The 23272-nt window shown below is 44.8% G+C and overlaps 1 protein-coding gene across 1 annotated transcript in view; it reads left to right on the forward strand.

Moving 5' to 3' along the window:
* atp7b (ATPase copper transporting beta) overlaps positions 1-23272 on the forward strand; it is a 92816-nt gene that overhangs the window by 23722 nt on the left and 45822 nt on the right. Inside the window, exons 2-4 of the mRNA XM_080197519.1 lie at positions 1553-2789; positions 10792-11052; positions 21262-21425. Of these exons, the coding sequence (XP_080053645.1) occupies positions 1553-2789; positions 10792-11052; positions 21262-21425 (1662 nt within the window). The remainder of the gene's footprint in view (positions 1-1552; positions 2790-10791; positions 11053-21261; positions 21426-23272) is intronic.

Genomic DNA, 23272 nt, shown 5'->3' on the forward strand with positions numbered 1-23272 from the left:
AAAAGTAGAGAAGTGTTGTTACAATTGTATAATTGTATTGGTGAGATCACACTTGGAGTATTGTGTTCAGTCTAGGTCACCTTCTTTGAGGAAGGATGTGGTGGCACTGGAGGCAGTTCAGAAGAGGCTCATTAGATTGATTCCAGGTTTGAAGGGGCTGTTGTTTGAGGAGTGATTGAGTAGCTTGGGTTTGTACTCACTGGAGTATAGAAGAATGAGGGGGGATTTGATTGAGGTATATAAAATACTCAATGGGATTGACAAAGTAAATGTTAACCAAATATTTCCCCTTCTAGAACAGTCTAGGACATGTGGTCATTGATGCAGAGTAAGAGGGGGACATTCAAGACAGGGATAAGAAGCTACTTCTCACAGAGGGTTGTGAATTGAGTTGAGTCAGCTCATTACCAATGAGTTGGTAACTCATTGCCCCAGAGTGCAGCCGATGCAGATTCAAGAAAGAGATAAATATTTGATCCAAAAGCAGGATAAAGGGCTCTGGGGAAAAGACAGGGAAGTGGAGTTAGGATGAGATGGATGTCAGCGAATATGATTATAGAATAGTGGACTGGGCTGAATTGCCTACTCTCACTCCTAATCCCTATGTTCCTATTTTCCTAATGTTGTGGCATTTAAGTCTGCAAGGCAATCTGTTTAAAAGAGGATTAAAACCACTCAGTTCAAATACGGATGATTTATTCAGATATACGTCTGATTAGCAGTCGTTAATGGATTGACTATTACCAGTAATTGTGGTATAAAATGTTCACATACACTAAGATTTATAAAGTCACCTTGCACATGTTAGATATTTTACAGAAGTATGGTACTGGGATAGTTCTCATGACAGGGCCATTTTTAAGCTTGTTTTATATGAATTATTTATTCAAAAGCGTATCAATCACAATTTTAGGGGGAGTATTTTAACATTCCCCTCCTTTCTGTCCCCAGTCAACTCCAGAGGAAATGATGTGCCCACAGTTTATTATTCTTTTTCCTGCATCCCCACTATCCTAGCTGACCTGAAATCAAGCCCAAGAAAGCTGCCTGTCCCAGAGGAGCAAGGGCTGCTTTATGTAGCAAAGTCCCAATTGGAATATGTACAATATTTTAACCATGGGACTCACTGAGGGCTGCATGGTCAGTGAAAGCTAGTGGCAGGTGAGGATCCTGGCTACACAATGTTCAGGTAATTCAGTTTTGTTGCAAAGTTGGACTAGGACAAAATGTTGCTCTGCTGCCCTCCAATCTCAGAGATTCCTGCTTTATCACGCCTAAATTTCTCTGTGCCACCACATCACTTTTCCTTGCAATGTCAGAAACCATTATATGCCCAATTATGGTCTGAACGCCCACAAATTTTGACACCTGGCTTTGGGCAATAGTCAATGTCAGGTTTGCTAAAGAGCCATCTGGAGTGAAAATCTCCTAGGGTCTGTTCCTCCAAAGCCAGATTGTTTGCCATTCACTTCTCCAACTTTTAAAAACAATTTCATTCAAGCTTCTATTTTAAGATTTTTAAAATAACCTAAAACCATTTTATTACTTTCAGGTTCCTTTGGAGAAACACAATGGTACTCTCGTCTACAGTCCTGCAGAACAAAGTCTTGAATCTTCGCGATTTGGCATTAATAATATTGGATTTGAAGCCAACCTGAGTGAACTATTCCCTCTACCAGTTGGTATCAGCACTGCACATATCAATATTGTGGGCATGACATGCCAATCATGTGTGCAGTCAATAGAGGGCCAGATTTCTAAACAGAAAGGTATTGTTAGCATCAAGGTATCTCTCAAATACAATAATGCATTGGTAGAGTATATACCTACAATAATTGGTGCCCAGCAGATATGTGAGGCGATTGATGTCATGGGTTTTGAAGCATCACTCACTAATCAAAATGGATCTTTGCCTGAGCGGAAAATTCCCATACCAATTGAAGTTACAGTGAAGATGAGAGTGGAAGGCATGACATGCTATTCGTGCATTAGCAAAATTGAAGGCAAAATTGGTAAACTGCAAGGTGTTAACCGAGTTAAGGTCTCCCTTAACAAACAGGAAGCAATTATTGTATACCAGCCTCGTGTGATTCAACCAGAAGAGCTTAAAAATCAAATCAATGACATGGGTTTTCAAGCCACGATCAAGAGCAGACCAGCTTCTCTGAAACTGGGTGTGATCAAACCTACTGAATCTCAAGATCGAAAAAGAAATAAAGCCTTGACGTTCAACAACAAAATGACATGTGCGATCCATAACATTGTGTCAGTAATTCTCCACGTGGAGGGAATGCATTGCAAGTCTTGCGTTGCTAATATTGAAACAAATATCAAAGAACTCCCAGGTGTACAGAGCATCATGGTGTCTTTGGAGAGCAAAAAGGCTATTGTGAAGTATGATTCAATCTTGACTAATCCAGCGTCTTTAAAATTAGAGATTGAAGCTCTACCACCAGGGAATTTTAAAGTTTATCTTCCAACTGACATGGAAATGAAAAATGTGTCTTCATCATCAATTCCAGTTACATCCTTACTACATCAACCAAACTGTGATACTGAAGTCCACTCACAAACCACAACCAGCATTGCAGTAATTAGTATTGGAGGAATGACGTGTCAATCTTGTGTGCAATCTATAGAGGACATGATCTCCCAAATGACAGGTGTAAAATTGATCAAAGTATCACTGGCCAAAGAGAAGGGGCTGATCCACTTTGACCCAGCACTGACCAATTCAGAGGAATTGCGAACTGCCATAGATGAGATGGGATTTACTGCCTCTTTATCTGGTAGGGCAACTCTCCTTGTTTTCCTCAACATTTGGAACAATATTCACATTGGGTGACAGAAACAAAAGTTTATGGAAAGAGGAGGTCATTTGGCCCTTTGTGATGGTGCAATCTTAAAGAAAGCAATCCAGTCTAGTGCAACCTTTGAGATCTTGGTCCTGTAGGTTACAGCACCTCAAATAGATATCAAAGTGTTATATTCTAAATGCAATGAGAGCTTCCACTACTGCCACACTTTCTGGCAGTGAATTGCAGAGCCCCATCATATTCTGAACAAAGAACAAAGAAAATTACAGCACAGGAACAGGCCCTTCAGCCCTTCAAGCCTGCACCGACCATGCTGCCCGATTGAATTAAAACCCCTTACTCTTCCAGGGACCACATCCCTCTATTCCCACTCTATTCATGTATTTGTCAAGACGCCCCTTAAAAGTCACTATTATATCTGCTTCCACTAACTCCCTGGCAGCAAGTTCCAGGCACCCACCACCCGCTGTGTAAAACGCTTGTCTTGTACATCTTCTTTAAACCTTGACCTTCGCACCTTAAACTTATGCCCCCTAGTAATTGACTTTTACATCCTGGGAGAAAGCTTCTGACTATCCACTCTGCCCACGCCCCTCATAATCTTGTAGACTTCTATCATGTCGCCGATCAACCTCCGTCGTTCCAGTGAGAACAAACTAAGTTTCTCCAACCTCTCTTCATAGCTAATGCCCTCCATACCAGGCAACATCCTGGTAAATCTCATTGAAGAAATTACTCAACATCCACTTAGTTCTTCTACCAGTTGGTCAGATCTGTGCCCCCAGTTAATGACCTCTCTGCCAACAGAAACAGATCCTTCCTATCCATTTTCAACTCCTCAATGTTGCATAATCTTCCCTCAGCCTCCTCTGTTTCAAACAACTCCCACCGATTGAATCTTTCCTCCTAGCTAAAATTATCTATTACCAACAGTATCTTTGCAACTCTCTTCTGCACCCTCTGTCATGTGATCACTTCCTTCCTGTGGTATAGTGATCACAACCACACATGGTGCTCTAACTGCGGTCTAATTCACGTTTATACAAATCTAGCATAACCACGCTGCTCTGGCGTTGTTGGGCCCTGACTAGTAAGGTATCCATATATTTCCTTGACCCATATATTTGCTTGAGTATCTTCTGAGATTCCTTTATTCTTTGACACCCCTAAGTATCTATCATTTATTCTGCATTTTCTTGAATTGTTTGTCTCCCCCAAATACATATTTCATTATTCTCTGGAATTAGTACCAGGTGACACTTCTTTAGATTTAACTAATCCTTGATATTTTCCTGCATTCTACAGCTTTATTTTGTTTTAGAGTTTAATGGGTTGTGGTTATCAGTTGGCTTGCATTTATTGCCCATCCCTAATTGTCCTTGCGAAAGTGGTGGTGAACTGCCTTCCTGAATTGCTGCAGTCCATGTGTTGTCGTAACACTCAGGTCACTGTTAGTGAGTTCCAGGATTTTGACTCAGTGACAGTGAAGGAACAGTGGTATAGTCCCAAATCAGGATTGTTATAAACAAGAAGCTATTAACAAACCAAATAAATCCCTTCTATTAACTATTCTTGAATAAAACAACATTCTAATGGTATACTGTTCAAATAAATACAATTTACACTCATTAACAGAATAGAATTTGGTCACTCTTTAAATTACAATTAGGTTTTGTGTCTTCTGGAATTTTCTGAGTCTTCTCTGTTGATTTTTCTGTCTGGAACTCCTTTCTTCCTTGGGACCTTTCCCATCTAGACGGTGTTTTCTCTTAAGATATAGATGAAACTTTGAAAGCCAGTTAATCTCTCTCTCTCTCTCAAGGGAGAGAGTTGAGAGCTATGAGCTGTTAACTATGGCAGGTGGCAGCTGTCCCACTGCCCTCTTCTTTTATACCCATGATGACATAGCAATATTTCCCACAATAGATTTGTTCTAGGTTGTCAAAACCATCAGATTTAAATTTAATAGGTTTTTGGTATCTAAGTGCCTGATGCAAATTGATTAGCTAAATTCCCTTTGGAAACAAATATTTCAGTTTGGGCTCTCTACGTTCTTGCATTTTTAAATCTCTGAGCACAAAAAAAGCATAATCGTTTAATGGGACCACACAATGTTTTCCCACCCTAGCATTTTACAATTTTACAAACAACAAATTCTAACTTCCTATGTCCCAATCTACAATTACTCTACCCAACTTCACAAGACAATGGTGAGTGACTTAGGGGAGAGCTTGCAGGTGATATTCCCATACATCTGCTATCCTTGTCCTGTTAGGTGATTGATGGTGTGCAAGGTGCTGTCAAAGGAGACTTGGTGAGTTGCTAGTTTTCTTTTATTCATTTGTGGGACATGGATGTCAATAGCTGGCTGATATTTGTTACCTATCCCTAATTGCGCTAGTGGGGGGCAGTTGAAAGTCAACTGCACTGCTGTGGCTCGAGAATCACATGTAGGCGGACCAGGACGGATGGCAGATTTCCTGCCCGAAAGAACATTAATTTTTTCTGATAATCCACAATGGTTTTATGGTCATCAGAAGATTCTTAATTCCAGTTTTTTTTAACTTTAATTTCAGGGCGGCATGGTAGCATAATGGTCAGCACTGCTGTTTCACAGCTCCAGGGATCTGGCTTCAATTCCTGGCTTGGGTCACTGTGTGGAGATTGCACGTTCTCCTCGTGTCTGCATGGGTTCCCCCGCCCCCGCCAGTGCTCCTGCTTCCTCCCACAGTCCAAAGATGTGTGGGTTAGGTTGATTGGTCTTGGTAAAAATTGCCCCTTAGATTCCTGAGATGCATAAGTTAGAGGCATTAGTGGGAAAACATGTAGGGATAAGGAGGTAAGGGCCTGGGTGGGATTGTGGTTGGTGCAGAATCGATGGGCCAAATGGCCTCTTTCTGCACTGTTGGTTTCTATTTCTATGATTCTTAATTCAACTTCTACCATCTACCTTTGCAGAATTCGAACCTGGGCCCCCAGAACATTAGCTGAGGAGTATCAGTCTAATGATAATACCACTAGACCATCGCCTTTCCCCATTTTCTCCCTGCAATCCAACCTCATGCGGAACTCCTTGTCAACCCGCGGGATATTTAAAGCATGCGCAGCAACCTCAAAACGGCGCAGGCGCACTCGCACTTGTGTGCGACTCTGGGATTTCGCGCATGTGCAAAGCCGGCGTCAGCAGACTGCACGCGCCAACGGCAAGCGGCGCCGGGAATTTCGCGCAGGTGTAGAGCTCGCGTCAGCAGGGCGCAGGCGCAAAAGGCGAGCGTTGCTGGGCGTTGGAAGCAGTGTGTGTTGACGGGGTGTGTCAGGCGCAACGTTTGTATGTTTGAGCGTGGGAGAAAATTCTGGAGAGCGGGCCGCACGGCAGCATGGCGCAGGAGGAAGGATTAGGAGAGACGGGTTTGTGCAGACACAACTGAGTGGCCCGGGAAAAAAGAGAGCTAGACATGGAAGATGAGTTAGAGCAATGCTCCCTGTCCCCCACCCAGTCTCAGCCCCACCCGTCCCCCACCCAGTCTCTGAGCCCCACCCGTCCCCCACCTAGTCTCTGAGCCCCACCCGTCCCCCACCCAGTCTCTGAGCCCCACCCGTCCCCCACCCAGTCTCTGAGCCCCACCCGTCCCCCACCCAGTCTCTGAGCCCCACCCGTCCCCCACCCAGTATTTGAGCTCCTGCTCCACAACACCAGTCTTGGAGCACCCCTCTCCAACGCAGTGTCTGAGTCTCACCCAGGAAACCTCCCAGGCAACCCTCGACCCTCCCCCACCCCCACAACCCAGGCAGCCCCTGACCCACCCCCCACCCCCAACCGAGGCAGCCCCTGATCCTCCCCACCCCAACTCCCCCAAACCCAGGCAGCCCCTGACCCTCCCCCCCCCCCAAACCCAGGCAGCCCCTGACCCTCCCCCCCCCCCCCAAACCCAGGCAGCCCCTGACCCTCCCCCCCCCCCCAAACCCAGGCAGCCCCTGACCCTCCCCCCCCCCCCCAAACCCAGGCAGCCCCTGACCCTCCCCCCCCCCCAAACCCAGGCAGCCCCTGACCCTCCCCCCCCCCCAAACCCAGGCAGCCCCTGACCCTTCCCCCCCAAACCCAGGCAGCCCCTGACCCTTCCCCCCCCCCAACCCAGGCAGCCCCTGACCCCCCCCCCCAACCAACCCAGGCAGCCCCTGACCCTCCCCCCCCCCCCCCAACCAACCCAGGCAGCCCCTGACCCCCCCCCCCAAACCCAGGCAGCCCCTGACCCTCCCCCCCCCAAACCCAGGCAGCCCCTGACCCTCCCCCCCCCCCCCAAACCCAGGCAGCCCCTGACCCTCCCCCCCCCCCCCCAAACCCAGGCAGCCCCTGACCCTCCCCCCCCCCCCCAAACCCAGGCAGCCCCTGACCCTCCCCCCCCCCCAAACCCAGGCAGCCCCTGACCCTCCCCCCCCCCCCCCCCCAAACCCAGGCAGCCCCTGACCCTCCCCCCCCCCCCCCCCCAAACCCAGGCAGCCCCTGACACCCCCCCCCCCCCCCCAAACCCAGGCAGCCCCTGACCCTCCCCCACTTCCCCCTCCCCCACTTCCCCCTCCCCCACTTCCCCCTCCCCCACTTCCCCCTCCCCCACTTCCCCCTCCCCAACCCAACCCCCATACGTTGATATCCTCAATGATGAGGCAGCGCACACCCACCCCTTCACCTCATCAGACAAATCATTAGCAAAGTGAAAGTAGATGTCATCAACAAAGTGATTGAACAGCACCTGCTCCTTTTGATGTTAGGTGATTTTCACAGTAACTTCATTGCAGTGTTAAAGTGAGCCAACTTGTGACACTAATAGGTTTCACCAGGGCCTCTTGACTCTAGATTTCATCACAGCCTTTGTCCACACATATACAAAAGACATGTACAAGAAGTGAGGTGAGAGTGACTTCTTTTGAGATCAAAATGGCATTTGACTCGATGTGGCATCAAGAAGCTGGATCAAACTGAAGTCAATGGGAATCAGGGGAGGAAAAAAAATACTGGTTGGGGCAGTACCTAATAGAATGAAAAATGCAGAAACCCAGGATTCCTGATGCATGAATCTGAAATAATCAAAAATGCTAGAAATACTCAGCAGGTCAGGCATCAGTGGAGAGAAGTAGTGAACGTTTCAGGTTGATCCTTTTTCAGAACTAATTCTGACTGATGATTGTGGTTGCTAGAGGCAAATGATCTCAGTCTCTGAAAATTCACTGCAGGCGTTCCTGAGGGTAGTGTCCTCGGCCCAACTACCTTCAGCACCTTCGTCAATGACCTTTGTTGCATCATAGGATCAGAAATGGGAATGTCCAATGATAAATATAATGTTCAGTTTTATTTGAAATTCCTTAAATAACAAAGCAATTTGTGTGCACACATTTAGCAAGAACTGGATAACATTTAGACTTGGTTGCTATGTGGTACCAATGTCATTTGCCACTTAAGTACTAGGTAATGACCACAGAATTTTAGAATGCCTACAGTGCAGAAAGAGGCCTTTCGGCCCATTGAGTCTGCCCCAGTTTTCTGAAAGAGCGTAGTTAACAAGTGAGAATCTAACCATCTTTGACATTTAATAGCATTACAACCACTGTATGCCCTACCATCAACATTTTGGGATTACGGTTGACCAGAAAACTAACTGGACTGGCCACATAAATGCTCTAATAACAAGAGCAGGTCAGAGACTGGACATTCTGTGGACAAGCCCACTTTTTAGAAGACACAGCTTAGTTGTGTGATGTAACATTCCCCATTTGCTTGAATGAGTACAGATCCAAAAACACTCAAAACTCACCAATGTTGCTCCCGTGCTTATGGTCCCTTTCGTCGTTGCCTGCCAATGACAACTGTTCACAGCTTCCCTGATTACTGGCTCACAATGCCCTATCCCCAGTTAAGAAAAGCACCTCACCCCCCTTTTCCTTTGTCCGAACGTAATTTAAGTTTGTTTACTTGGTTTGACCCGCAAGAACAAGAAAAGCACCTCACTTGTGTGAGCAGAGAGAAGTATAGATGCTGCACCTTTCACAGATCTATTCCTCCCCCCACTTCTCAGGACCATTTACCCCAGATAACTAGAAGGGCACAATAATTATGTCCTCCAAGGGAGAGCCCTCCCATAGATACAAAGATTTATAGAGGAACAGGTAATAGTGAGGAAGCAAGGAGGGCTGCAGAAGGATTTGGACAAGTTAGGAGAGTAGGCAAAGAAGTGGCAGATGGAATACAATGTGGAACAGTGCGAGGTTATGCATTTTGGAAGGAGGAATGTAGGCATAGACTATTTTCTAAATGGGAAATGCTTAGGAAATCAGAAACACAAAAGGACTTGGGAGTCCTTGTTCAAGATTCTGTTAAGGTTAACGTGCATGTTCAGTTGGCGGTTAGGAAGGCAAATGCAATCTTAGCATTCATGTTGAGAGGGCTAGAATACAAGAGCAGAGGTGTACTCCTGAGGCTGTATAAGGCTCTGGTCAGACCCCATTTGGAGTATCGTGAGCACTTTTGGGCCCTGTATCTAAGGAAGGATGTGCAGGCCTTAGAAAGAATCCAGAGGAGGTTTGTCAGAATGATCCCTGGAATGAAGAGCTTATTGTATGAGGAATGGTTGAGGACTCTGGGTCTGTACTGAATTTAGAAGGAGGAGGGGGGATTTTATTGAAACTTATAGGATATTGTAAGGCCTGGATAGAGAGGACATGGAGAGGATGTTTCCACTAGTAGAAAAAACTAGAACCAAAGGACACAACCTTAGGCTAAAGGGACGATCATTTAAAACAGAGATGAGGAGGAATTTCTTCAGCCAGAGTGTGGTGAATCTGTGGAACTCTTTGCTGTAGAAGGCTGTGGAGGCCAGGTTGTGGAGTGTCTTTAAGACAGAGATAGATAGGTTCTTGATTAATAAGGGGATTGGGGTTACGGGGAGAAGGCAGGAGAATGGGGATGAGAAAAATATCAGCCATGATTGAATGCAGAGCAAACTCGGTGGGCTGAGTGGCCTAATTCTGCTCCTATGTTTTATGGTCTTATAGAGTCTCACTGGTGGGATACACCTTTCAAGGGTGATCCCAAAGGTTGGAGCAGGCCTAATATCTGGGCATTCCAGTGTTCCTGAAAATCAGACATTGGACCATTCATTGACCAATGGAAAGGGCAAAATGCTCATCCTCAGCGGCCACTCTTAATGGCTGAAAAAGACCTGATTTAATATTGGATCAGACACTCTTCATGGTTCCTTAGGCCACAGGATATTCGCCCCTGAAAGTAGGCCTTGTTACACCCAGATGGACAGTGAAAATATTTTTATGAAGTGTTAACCTGCTCCAGAATAAATCATTCACTTGATAAATTTAGAAACCAGTTGTTGATCTGATAAGTGGAATGTGCAGTCCTCAGCTACTTTCTAGTTTGAAGGAAAAATTTGAGAGGATGTTGTGAGAGGGAAAGGAAGTTCAGAACATGGGTACTCAGAATTTTCCTTAAGGGTTCTGAAGCAGTGCTCTTCTTGACCCCATAAAAGGAAAGTTTTTTTGTTACCTGGAGGGCCTCTTCTAACTACTGGCAGTGGACCTGTTTCAGTCCCATGAATACCACGGTAGCTTCCTCACTCATTGCTGGTTAAAATACAGTGGAGCCTTAGAATTCTGATCAGCAATTATTGATGAGGCTGTGCATGAGTCTGACATGCATCCATCCAATCCTAAACCAAAACTAGTGCTATGAAACTCAGATTATTGGGAATGGACTGGAAAATGGGACTGCACTCTTTTTATACTAGCTAAAACACCATTCCTGCCTAGAAGATAAGGTTGTAAATTGTCCTTCAGATTAATTTACCAAATTTCTGTGGCATGTTCTTGTTCCTGAAAATTTGTATAAATTGCGACTTATAAAAGGATTTTGAGAGAAAGAAAAACAATGATAATCTTTGATTTTGGGTATTTATTTCCCCCTGGAATATAGATGTTGGGAGCATGAGTGAGTCTTCAGCCAATTCAAGCATGCCTTCAAGGCATTCCACGTATGCCAAAGAAGAAATACTTGCTGGAAGGAAGAAAAAAGTATTCCCTTCCAGTGATAATGCAGTTGCATTTCTACCTCCCAGGCCGAACCAAGGTGGCCAAAACAATGAAGCATCAAAAGCAAAATGTTTCCTCCTGATTACTGGTATGACATGTGCCTCTTGTGTTGCAAATATTGAAAATAATCTTCAAAGAGAAGAAGGTGAGGAATATTTTATGGTGCATTTGTATTTAGTGATTCATACCAATCAGTATAAAATAGAAAGAATGTGCATGGTACTAGATGGAATGTTCTTTGCGAGAGCCAGTGTGGCCCTGATGGGCCAAATAGCCTCATGCACTATAAAGATTCTGTGATTATGGAAATGCTTCTTCTGCAGCTAAAGACGAAACTAACGTGCTAGGTTTGAAACAATTACCCTGTAATTCGTGTTACATCTTTCACATTGTGCTTACCATGGTGGCTCAATGATAGCACTGCTGCCTCACAGCACCAGGGACCCAGGTTTGATTCCCAGTTTGGGCCATTATCTATGCAGAGTCTGCACGTCCTTTCTGTATCTGTATGGGTTTCCTCCGAGTGCTCCGGTTTCCTCCCACAGTCCAAAAAATGTGCTGGTTAGGTTCATTGGCCGTGCTAAATTCTCCCTCAGTGTAATCCAAACAGGTGGGCACTAGGGGATTTTCATAATAACTTTATTGTGGTATTAATGTAAGTCTACGTATGACACTAATAAATAAAATAAAAAGTAAAAAAAAATCTTGGAGTAGATTGGACAACATTGGTTATAATGTTACTCCTAATCAGAGATTAATGGCTCAAGCACCACTCCAGGATACAATTATATAACCTTGGGTAATACCTAAGTATGGTGTTGATGGAATTCTATACTGTCAGGTATGCTACCTTTTGGCTGAGATTAAGTTGTGGCTGAGCAAGTTCAGATGTATGTGTAATATCCAAGCAACTATTGCAAAAAGAGAAACCAAATTCACCAAGTTCCTGATTGAATGATAGTTGTTAATCAGTTAAGGAATATCATCAAACAGATTGTCTACTCCTATATTTGATTACTGGATTTTGGGCAATTTAGTTGCTGAATTTACTTGCAAAGCAACATTATCTTGTAAACGTTATTTTGTGATCAGTTTGTGAAGGAATAAAGCTTGTCATTTACTGTACTGACAGCTGCTTATGAAGCTCTCATAGGTTTTAGAGCAGAGACTTGTTCCATGATGCATGAAGTTCTCTATAAAGTATCTGATGCTTATGAGCAGAGCAAGAAACAGCAAGATGCTTCAGCTGATCAGATTGAAGTGTCCTCACTGAGTCAAGCAGAGTCTAAACTGCTAGGAAACGTAATAGGTGTAAATGATTTTATAGAGTAGGAGCTCCCAACCTACGTCATGAAGCCTTTGCTTCGCCCTGCCCTGCCAGATGGCGTTGAAGAGCGTAACGGCTTTAACAAGGCCCATGATATGGACCTCTTAGAATATGAGTTTCCAGGTTAAAGCAATAATGGCTGTCCAATCAGGAACCCCTGCACATGTACGTTATGTGGAGTGTCAGGGTTACTGGCACTCCGGGTTTAAATTTTGTGCACTGGACTTGGAGAAGTTATTTCATAGAGCTCACGTTCGGGGCCATGAGCACCCCTTCCCCAAGCAGCAGTGGCCAGCGTGGAGAGGAAGCTGCCGACAGATCACACTGTTCTGCCAAATGGCATGGGCGGATGATGACCACAAAGTGCTCTTTGACTTCAGAAATGATCTTTAGTGTCAAGCTGGCCTGAGATGTTTGTGTATCGACTTGACATGGACAGCTGCAGAGACTGTGCCCAGAACATGGGATATAAAGAACAAAGAACAACACAGCACAGGAAACAGGCCTTCGGCCCTACAAGCCCACGCCGCCCTTTTCAACACTCAGTGAGTGCCTCACTCCAATCCATCTTCTACCTACGACTTTTGTCTACATCTCGTGGACTCCACAATAAAGGGGTGCAAGGGGATAAAGGGGATAAACCAGGAGATCATGCAGCTGGCCCAGGAAGGTGAATGATGGTTTCAAAATTTTCCATGTTCCCGCTCCTGTCTGTCTGTTTCACAGGAACTTTACTCCAGGATAGGGACCCTGCTTCACAAGGGTTGGAGCAAGAGAAACTGGGATGGAGGAAGGGTTAGGAAGAGAGATTCCTGAGTGATTGAGTAGGGGGAGGGATGTTAGGAAAAGGAGCTGGTTTGTTTGATATGAGAGGGATTAGGAAGAGGGGCTGCTGTGTAGGTGGGAGTGGGGTGGTGGTGTGTGTGCATTAACTAGGAATATGGAGAGCTTTGTTGAAACCTATCCTAGTACATAGAGTAAAATTTTTACAAAGTACTTCAGGACAACATTTTCATATTTATATAATGTTTATCTATAAAATGCAAATTTTAATTATATACTGTACGATACTATGTTGCTTTATTGCTGACATCTGGGGTCTTGTTAGTTTTCAAGCATTTTGATGAGCACTTAAAACACCGTAGTATACAAGGCTTTTGACCAAGTACAGCAAAATTAAATTAGAATAGATAGGCGCTTGACAGCTGGTGCAGACACGATGCGCCTGCTTTTGTGTTGTAAAACCTAAATGTTAAAATGGCACCATATTGGAAACCAGTTTGTGAAGCGCTGCTGTAGAGGTTAGAATGATGATTGAAAAAGCGAGATATGATTAAGAAAGAGAGCAAGTAATTATAAATCATCACTCTGTTTAAAAATCATTTACTCCAGAATGCACCAGCCCTAACTTGTCCTGGTTTCCTCACTCGGGATCTAGTGGAAAAAAACCCCTAATTCACATCATTGCATCTCTTTAAATTATCAGTTTATCAAAAGGACTGTTAGAGTGCACTTTGGGGGCATTGGGTATTTCTGATAGCAATGGTTTTCTGCATTTGAAATTTGTGTGTGTATGTGCTAGAAATTGGTGTCTGTTTCATAATAATGTTGATGCTGTCAGGAATCAGTGGTATTTTAAGTAATCAATATTTGCATTTGAGGGTATTAGTGTAACTTTGTGTTTCTGTATAAAAAAAGTTAAAACTTCAGTTAGTTCTTGTTAAATGAAGGTATCTGCACGTGTACGGTTTTGGTTTTATTTTGAACTGCGCTTGCATTGTAATTAAAGGGTTTATAATGTGGAAGTAAACAAGATTGAAAGACTCAGCTGTTACTTAGCAACTGGAGCTGCTTTAGGTTAGAAAGAACTTTTGAACTTAGTTATAAGATGGACCCAAAAGCAGCTGGACAGGACTATGCAGCTGCCAAAAAAGCAGACTTCTCAAAAAGAACACCAGAAAGTCCAGGAACCAGGGAATTGGAACAGAAAGAATATTTTAGGAAAACTGAAGTCAAAGGAACAAAGAACAAAAAATGGAGCAAGATCCTGGTCAGTAAAGTTACAGTGAAAGGCCAAGAAAGTTCTTTGAGTTGGAGAGACAGCTGCAGTAATCAGATTTAAAGTGGAAACCTAGACATCAGAGGTAAATCAAAAGTTTGGTGACATCTTGACCGCTGATGACGCAGTCATATTCTGTTGCCGTACTGAGAGATTGTGTGGAAGTTTGAGTGCATGTGGGGCAATCAAAGGCAGAGAAATACTGAAAATACAGGTTGAAGTTCTGGAAGTGGGTCGTTGGTGAAGGCACCTGAGAGAAAGTGTTGTTTGGGAGAAGATTCTAAGATACTTTGTCCATAAATGGAGTTTGGAAACACTTGTGTGGAAATCGGAGTTCCAGTGAGACCAGTTGGCTCACACTGTGACAATCATCTGGAGGGATTTGATGAGAAATCCATAGAAATTATATTGTTGGCAACTGTGACTTGGTTTCAGATTTGGCCTGTTGGTTTACATGGACTGTATACTTACTAAGAACACTATTGTATAATATATACTTTGTAACTTGTGTTATCCTTAAAAAGAAATCTGTGGACATCTGTGAAGATATAGATGGGGTGTTGTTTCATGATCAATCTTTTCACGTTTAATACATGTTTTATTCTTTTGTTAAAAGTTAATTGGCAGTTCTATGACGCTGTTCATTTACATCTCTAAATGGAAAATAAAAGTTACAGGCTATTGAATAAGGATTCTATTCTGGCCGTCCAGTAGTGACACCAACTGGAATTGTAACAATAGACCTACCCCATCCCTCCCTTTGTGATCAGTGCAAAATCCAGGCTAATGAATACATTTTTAAAAGTGATTTGTTGGCTATAAAATGTGAAAGGCAATGCCTTTGAAATAAAACAAATTGGAAGGAGAGGCAGCTGGTAGAAAACCTTTTTATCTCCAGTGGGGGATTTATGGGCCTTGTATTATCACCTCCTGGGCCTTTACTGACTTATATGGAAATCCTGGTTGGAATGATACCATTGCACTCATTTACCAATATTCTGGGTGGGATTGCAGAGGAAGATTCCCCCCCCCACTTCACTTTAGACCTTATATATATAATTTCCTGCACCATCCGCTCCTTCTCATTTAGTGACTTTTGGGTCTAAATTTTCTGCACCCTCTTCATTAAGAACATAAGAAATAGGAGCAGGAGTAGGCCATCTAGCCCTTCGAGCCTGCCCCGCCATTCAGTAAGATCATGGCTGATCTGTCGCTGCTCAGTTCCACTTTCCCGCCCTCTCCCCATAACCCTTAATCCCCTCTCTTATCAAAAACCCATCAACCCGCGTCTTAAAAATATTTTGCGAGGCAGCCTCCACCACTTCAACGGGCAGAGAATTCCAGAGATTCACCACCCTTTGAGTGAAGAAGTTCGTCCTCAACTCCGTTCTAAACCGCCCCCCTTTTATCTTGAGGCTGTGCCCCCTAGTCCTACTGTCTTTTTTGAGCGGGAAGAGTCTCTCCACCTCTATCCTATCCATCCCATTCATCATCTTATACGTCTCAATGAGATCTCCCCTCATTCTTCTAAACTCTAACGAGTACAAGCCCAGTTTATTCAGCCTCTCCTCATAGCTCAACCCCCTCAACTCCGGTATCAGCCTAGTAAACCTCCTCTGCACTCCCTCCAAGGCCAAAATATCTTTGCGCAGGTGCGACGCCCAAAACTGCACACAGTACTCCAGCTGCGGCCTCACCAATGCCCTATACAGCTGCAGCAAGACCTCCTTACTTTTATATTCAATCCCCCTCGCTATGAAGGCCAGCATCCCATTCGCCTTCCTGACCACCTGCTGCACCTGCAAGCTGGGTTTTTGCGACTCATGCACAAGGACCCCGAGGTCCCTCTGCACTGTCGCCTGCTGCAGTTTTTCGCCCCGTAAGTAATAGTCCTTCCTACCATTCTTCCTACCAAAGTGGACCACCTCACACTTGCCAACATTAAATTCCATTTGCCATTTCCTGGCCCATTCGCCCAGCCTATCTAGATCCTTCTGTAGACTCTCCACACCCTCCGCACAGTTTGCCGTTCCCCCAATCTTGGTGTCATCAGCAAATTTCGACACCCTACACTCGGTTCCCTCCTCCAGATCATCTATATAAATGGTAAAAAGCTGAGGCCCCAGCACCGACCCCTGGGGCACTCCACTAGTCACCATCCGCCAATCCGAATAGCACCCATTGACCCCCACTCTCTGCCTCCTATTTGACAACCAATCCTCTATCCACGCTAACACCCTACCCCCAACTCCATGTCCCTCGACCTTCTGCAATAACCTCTTGTGAGGTACTTTGTCAAACGCCTTCTGAAAATCTAGAAAGACCACATCCACTGGCTCTCCTCTATCCACCGACCTAGATACATCCTCATAGAATTCCAGTAAATTTGTCAGACACGACTTCCCTTTAATGAAACCGTGCTGCGTCTGCTCTATCAAGCAATTCCCTTCAAGATGCCTCGCAATTTCCTCCTTAATGACAGATTCTAACATTTTACCTACCACAGAAGTTAAACTAACTGGCCTATAATTCCCCGCCTTTTGCCTGGCACCCTTCTTAAACAACGGCGTAACATTAGCTGTTTTCCAATCATCCGGCACTTCCCCGGAATCCAGCGACGTCTGGAAAATAACCACCGAGGCATCCACTATCACCTCCGCCATTTCTTTCAGAACCCTCGGATGCATTCCATCCGGTCCTGGGGACTTGTCCACAATCAGCCCCTCCAGTCTGTCGAGTACCGCCTCCCTAGTAACAGTAATGTCATTAAGACCCTCCAGTCCTACCACCTTTCCATCGCTAACACCCGGCAAATTATTCACGTCCTCCTCCGTGAAGACAGAAACAAAAAAGTTATTCAATACCTTAGCCGTATCCCCATCCCCTACCACTAGGCCCCCTTTCTCATCCTCTAAGGGACCAACATTCACCCTAGCCAGCCTCTTCCTTTTTATATATTTATAAAAACTCTTGCTATCCTTTTTTATATTAAGCGCTAGCCCAGCTTCATAGTTTCTCCTACCCTTCTTTATCAACTTCTTTGTCAATCTTTGTTGACATTTAAACCTCTCCCAATCCTCTTCTCGCCCACTACTCTTAGCTACTCTAAATTCCTCCGCTTTTAGTTTAACACTTTCCTTCACCTCCTTCGTTATCCACGGCTTATTACCTTTCCTCCTACTATCCTTTTTGACCATCGGAATAAATTTCCGCTGAGCACCAAGAAAGATCTCCTTAAAGATCCTCCACTGCTCCTCAACAGACCCTCCCTCCAACGTGCTCCCCCAGTCCACATTCACCAATTCTTCTCTCATCCTACCGTACTCCCCTCTATTCAAACAAAGGACGCGTGTCCGGGAACCCACTTTCTCCTCCTCCATCTGCACCAGAAACTCCACCATACAATGATCACTCTCCCCAAGAGGATCCTTCACCACAAGGTCCCTAATTCTACCCGCCTCATTACGTAGCACCAGATCCAAGATAGTTCGCTCCCTCGTCGGCTCCAACACACACTGTTCGAGGAAACTATCCCGGCAGCATTCCAAGAACTCTTCCTCGAGCCCCCCGCGTCCAACATGGGTCGACCAATCAATATGCAGATTGAAATCCCCCATAACTACGGCCGTCCCATTCCTGCACGCCGCACTTATTTGCGCGTTAACAGCCCGCCCCACCTCCAGATCATTATTCGGGGGCCTATAGACGACACCCACCAGCGTCTTCCTCCCTTTGCTGTTCCTAATCTCCACCCACAACGATTCCACCCTCTGCTCCTTGGCTCCAGTATCATCCCTTGCTACCACCGTGATGCTATCCTTAATCAGCAGAGCTACGCCCCCCCCCTTTTCCCTCCTGCCTATCCTTCCTAAACACTTGATAGCCCTGTACATTCAGCTCCCAGTCCCTGTCACCCTGCAGCCATGTCTCTGTAATGGCCACCAGATCGTATCCATTTGTGCTGATCTGCGCCACCAGCTCATCCACTTTATTCCAAATGCTTCGTGCATTCAGATAAAGCGCTTTCATCCCAGCCTTCACCTGGACCCTATTTGCCGTAACGCCACCAACTATACTCACGCCCCCTACTCCCTCTATTATTGGGACATCCTCGGCCTCTTCCCTTACCTGTACCCTCTCCTTAACTTTAGACCTTGTAACATCACCTACCCTCGCACCCTCCCCCCCCCTAATTAGTTTAAAGCCCTGTCTACAGTCCTCTTTACTCGATTTGCCAGCACTCTGGTCCCAGCACGGTTCAGACCAACCCCATCCCGCCCAAACAGGTCCCACCTACCCCAATACTGGTGCCAATGCCCCATAAATTCAAACCCATTCCTCCCACACCAATCCTTGAGCCACCTATTCACTTCCTTAATCCTGTCAACCCTACACCCATCTGCACTCGGTTCAGGCAGTAGCCCAGAGATAACCACCTTGTCGGTTCTACTTTTTAATTCCATTCCCAGCTTTTCATACTCCCTCCCCAGATCCTCAGTCCGCATTTTGCTTACGTCGCCGGCACCCACATGTACGACAACGACCGGATTCTCACCCTCCCACTCCAGGTTCCTCTGCAGCCCAGCTGCGACATCCCATACTCGAGCACCGGGCAGACAACACACCCTTCTGTGCACTTTGTCATTGTGACAAAGGACAGTGTCAATACCCTTCACCCCACTATCCCCATTAATTAAAGAATTTTAATTAATTAATTAATTAATTAAGAAATTAAAGGAGGCAGTCTGCCAGCTTCCATCAATCAAACAGGAGCAGAACTAGAGCTCTGCCCGGCTTTCCCCTACATGGTTTCTACTGGAATAGCTGAACTTTTGTTTGAGTGCCTACTACAAGACTAATTCATCCCTATCTACTTCTTCCATCGTTACTACTACTACGTTCCTTTTCCCCTTCTCTTTGCCTATGTCCTGCTGCAGCACTGTACCGTGTGCAGTTTGCTCACCAACCTCATCTGCCTCGTTCTCGTCCAGCCTGGAAGCAAGAACCTCAAACCTGTTATGCAGATTAAGAGGCTGAGGCCTCCGCTCCTCACCCCCCTTCCTCCTCCCAGCAGCCCCCTCTTGTCCCTGACCCTTAGAGTTAGCCAGTCTAGGGGGGGTGGATGTCACTTGCACCCCATTGACAATGGCACCCTCTCTCCCCTTGATGAGCCTCAGTGTCTGTAGCTCAGAGGCCAGCTCATCCACCTTGAGCTGGAGCTCCCCCAGCAACCTGCACTTACTGGAGACATGGTTACTGGAGAAACAGCAGAGAATTGCTGTAGTGAAGGAAAGGTCTATAGAAAATACTTTTTCCATTTACTAGATCAGATATTTTTGTAACATTCTGTTATGATCTAGGTTGTAGGCCACTTCTTACTCTATCTGTGCTCGTCCATTTATTGAAGGCAGTGGGAACAAGAATCAGGTGTCATGTAAAGCAGGTTGCTAATTTGCTATGATCTGTTTTACCATATTGCACCAAGTCAAGATCCATCTCATTCACTTAGAGCCAACAACTGTGAGCAAACCTCTAGCTCAATGTGATGGACAAGAGGTGGTATAATTTAAAATTACCCTGATTTCTCCCCTCACAACCTGTGTGTAAACACAAGGTGTTTTTTAATCTTCCCCTTTAGAAATGGTGATGTATTTCCCCAACCCCATTGTTTTGGAGTGATCCAATCCTCTATTAATAAGCTCACTGCAAACTAGATCGGGTTAGTTTATTTCTCATACATCAAAACACAGGGAGGAGGTATCACTATGTAATCCCTGGTACATTCACATAAGAAACGAGGGATAATAAAGAAAAGTACAGCATAAGAACAGGCCCTTTGGCTGTCCAAGCCTGTGCCGATCATGATGCTGTAACCAAACTTAGGGAAAGAAGGGGCCATAGAGCAAAGACCAAAGACAAAATAAGCTATTCTTTCACGTGAGTCCAGAATCAAAAATCTATCTGTGAATTCCTTCAGAGATGTTAGCAGGCTTAAGCTATGCGGAGTAATTCACTTTTCCAGTGGCACTGATTTTCACGATGGAAGAAGTAGATAGGGATGAATTAGTCTTGTAGTAGGCACTCAAACAAAAGTTCAGCTATTCCAGTAGAAACCATGTAGGGGAAAGCCGGGCAGAGCTCTAGTTCTGCTCCTGTTTGATTGATGGAAGCTGGCAGACTGCCTCCTTTAATTTCACAAGACAATATTATACATTCTAGCAGGCTGGGCGAGTCATGTGCAATAACTTCCAATTCTTCCCCTTGGGTTTGAACAGAAGATATATGTTCCTGGTCTAGGTTCCTGAGACGATTAATTTTCATCCATGAATGAGTTTACCTGAGGTTTCCAAGTCCTTTATCCTTGTAGACAGATTGTCTCTATTGGTCAGAGCCTGCTTTAAAAATCTAAAGTGCATTTCCTTGGAACTTGATGTCTGCGGTCATGTGTAGCCGGGATCGGGGGAGGGGGTATTAGTGCCTCTTTAGAGCTGTGGTTTTCTGAAGGCTAGAAATTCACTTTGTACGATTCGTGGCCAGGCATGGCTTCAGTTAGTGTAAAGCTTTTGGTGGTAATTTTACGGCTGTTCACTTAGCGGAAAATCCCGCCAGCAATGAACGGAGATTTGGTTGGGTGCCAGATTCTCTGCCTTCACTGCAGTGATAGCAGGACCTGAATGGTCGGTAAGATTGCACCCAAAGTCCTTCATATTTTTAAAAATTATAATGTAGCCAGGATGTAATACACATATTTTTTTCCTCGTGTCTTTTTGGCATGACACCAATAATCATGACCTGGATTCAAATGTACATCTTAACAATTAAAGGAATTTATTTCATACATTTTTTACATAAGTCATATGTTAATTTCATGAATATAAATAGCTTGCCAGATTTTTTGCTTTGTTTTATTTTTCAACTGTATATCAGCAAATGCAGAATAATATTCCAAATGTATCTCTGGTTTTTAGGTATATATTCGGTTCTGGTCGCACTCATGGCAGGTAAGGCAGAAGTCAAATATAATCCGGACATCATCCAGCCCACTGACATTGCAGAATTGATCCAGGATTTAGGTTTTGGAGCTACTGTTGTAGAAGATGATGTTTCTTCAGCTGGAGAATTTGAACTTACTGTAAGTATATTTCATGCTATGAATTATTTCAAATAACGCTAAGCAGTGGTGGCACTCTGCTGTCTTGTTCAATATCAGTTTGCACCACTGTGGTCAACTCTTTAAATATCACCAGGTGAGACTCAGGAGCCACACTCTGACACAAAACATAAAACACAGAACACTACAGCACAAACAGGCCCTTCGGCCCACAAATTGCACCGATCACATCCATACTGACATGGCAGTCTCTGCTACATTTGCTACTGTGGGATGAAGGGTACATGATTGTTGGCATTTGTTTTCTCTGGGCCCTCTTCTTGAGTAGCTGAGCTTTTTGTCTCTGCTCCTGTCTTCCAGTGCCCTTCCAAATAATCAACCTCCGGAAATGATGGCTGTTGATAACTGTTTCCAGTTGTCAGTGTCAGTGTCCACCATCTTCATACCTCGCCTGAAGGTGTCCATGTAGTGGGAAGTATTGATGTCCAGAGGTTGTAATCCAGCAGCCAATTCACTTTGAAAGCCTCTTGGATTATGTAACCATCATGCATCTGATAAATATGGCTGAGCCAGTACAGATACGATTGGCTTAGCAGTGAGTGCATACTGACAGAGTTAGTGCACTCTAAGTTGGTGACATTATGCTGCCAAGAGACACTGAGGATATGTCTGTGACAGTGAGGGTTGAAACCTTTCATCCTTTTCTCCTGCTTAGCTGATATTGTAAGACGTCTCACAACATCAGGTTAAAGTCCAACAGGTTTATTTGGTAGCACAAGCCACTAGCTTTTGGAGCACTGCTCCTTCATCAAGTAAGTGGGAGTTCTGTTCACAAACAGGGCATATAAAGATACAAACTCAGTTTACAAAATAATGGTTGGAATGTGAGTCTATACAGGTAATCAAGTCTTAAAGTTACAGACAACGTGAGTGGAGAAAGTGTTAAGCACAGGTTAAAGAGATGTGTATTGTCTCCAGCCAGGACAGTTAGTGAGATTTTGCAAGCCCCGACAAGTCGTGGGAACCATGCAGACACTACGGCAATGATGAATGAACACTACTCGACAATCACCAGGCAAGAGTGTTCTCTTTCTGTTGGGGAACACTTCAGCGATCACGGGCATTCAGTCTCTGATCTTTGGGTAAGCATTTTCCAAAGCGGTCTTCACGACACACGACAATGCAGAATCGCTAAGCAGAGACCGATAGCCAAGTTCCGCACACATGAGGACGGCCTCAACCGGGATCTTGGGTTCATGTCACACTATCTGTAACCCCCACGACTTGCCTGGGCTTGCAAAATCTCCCTAACTGTCCTGGCTGGAGACAGTACACATCTCTTTAACCCTTGCTTAACCCTTTCTCCACATCCATTGTCTGTAACTTTAAGACTTGATTACCTGTAAAGACTCACATTCCAACCATTGTTTTGTAAATTGAGTTTGTACCTTTATATGCCCTGTTTGTGAACAGAACTTCCACTTAACTGATGAGGAGCAGTGCTCCAAAAGCTAGTGGCTTGTGCTACCAAATAAACCTGTTGGATTTTAACCTGGTGTTATGAGACTTCTTACTGTGTTTACCCCAGTCCAATGCCAGCATCTCCGCATCGTAGCAGATATTGCCCAGGCCTCACCGTTATAAAGTAGTTCACTGAGGATGCAGACTTAGTAGACTTGTTGTTTGGTGTGCTCAGTCCAATTACTATTGTTCCACAATTTTATGAACATAACGCTGCAGTTTGTGTAATTTATGCATTGATTTCAGTATCAAGTGACAGCTTGCTGGTGATTGTGGGGCCTAGGTAAATGAAGTTATCAGCAACCTCCAGTATCACATTTCCAACAGATGGCAGTACGGCAACATCC

The sequence above is a fragment of the Carcharhinus amblyrhynchos genome, chromosome 10, assembly GCF_965287045.1.
Source record: "Carcharhinus amblyrhynchos chromosome 10, sCarAmb.v2.hapA, whole genome shotgun sequence".
NCBI lineage: Eukaryota > Metazoa > Chordata > Chondrichthyes > Carcharhiniformes > Carcharhinidae > Carcharhinus > Carcharhinus amblyrhynchos.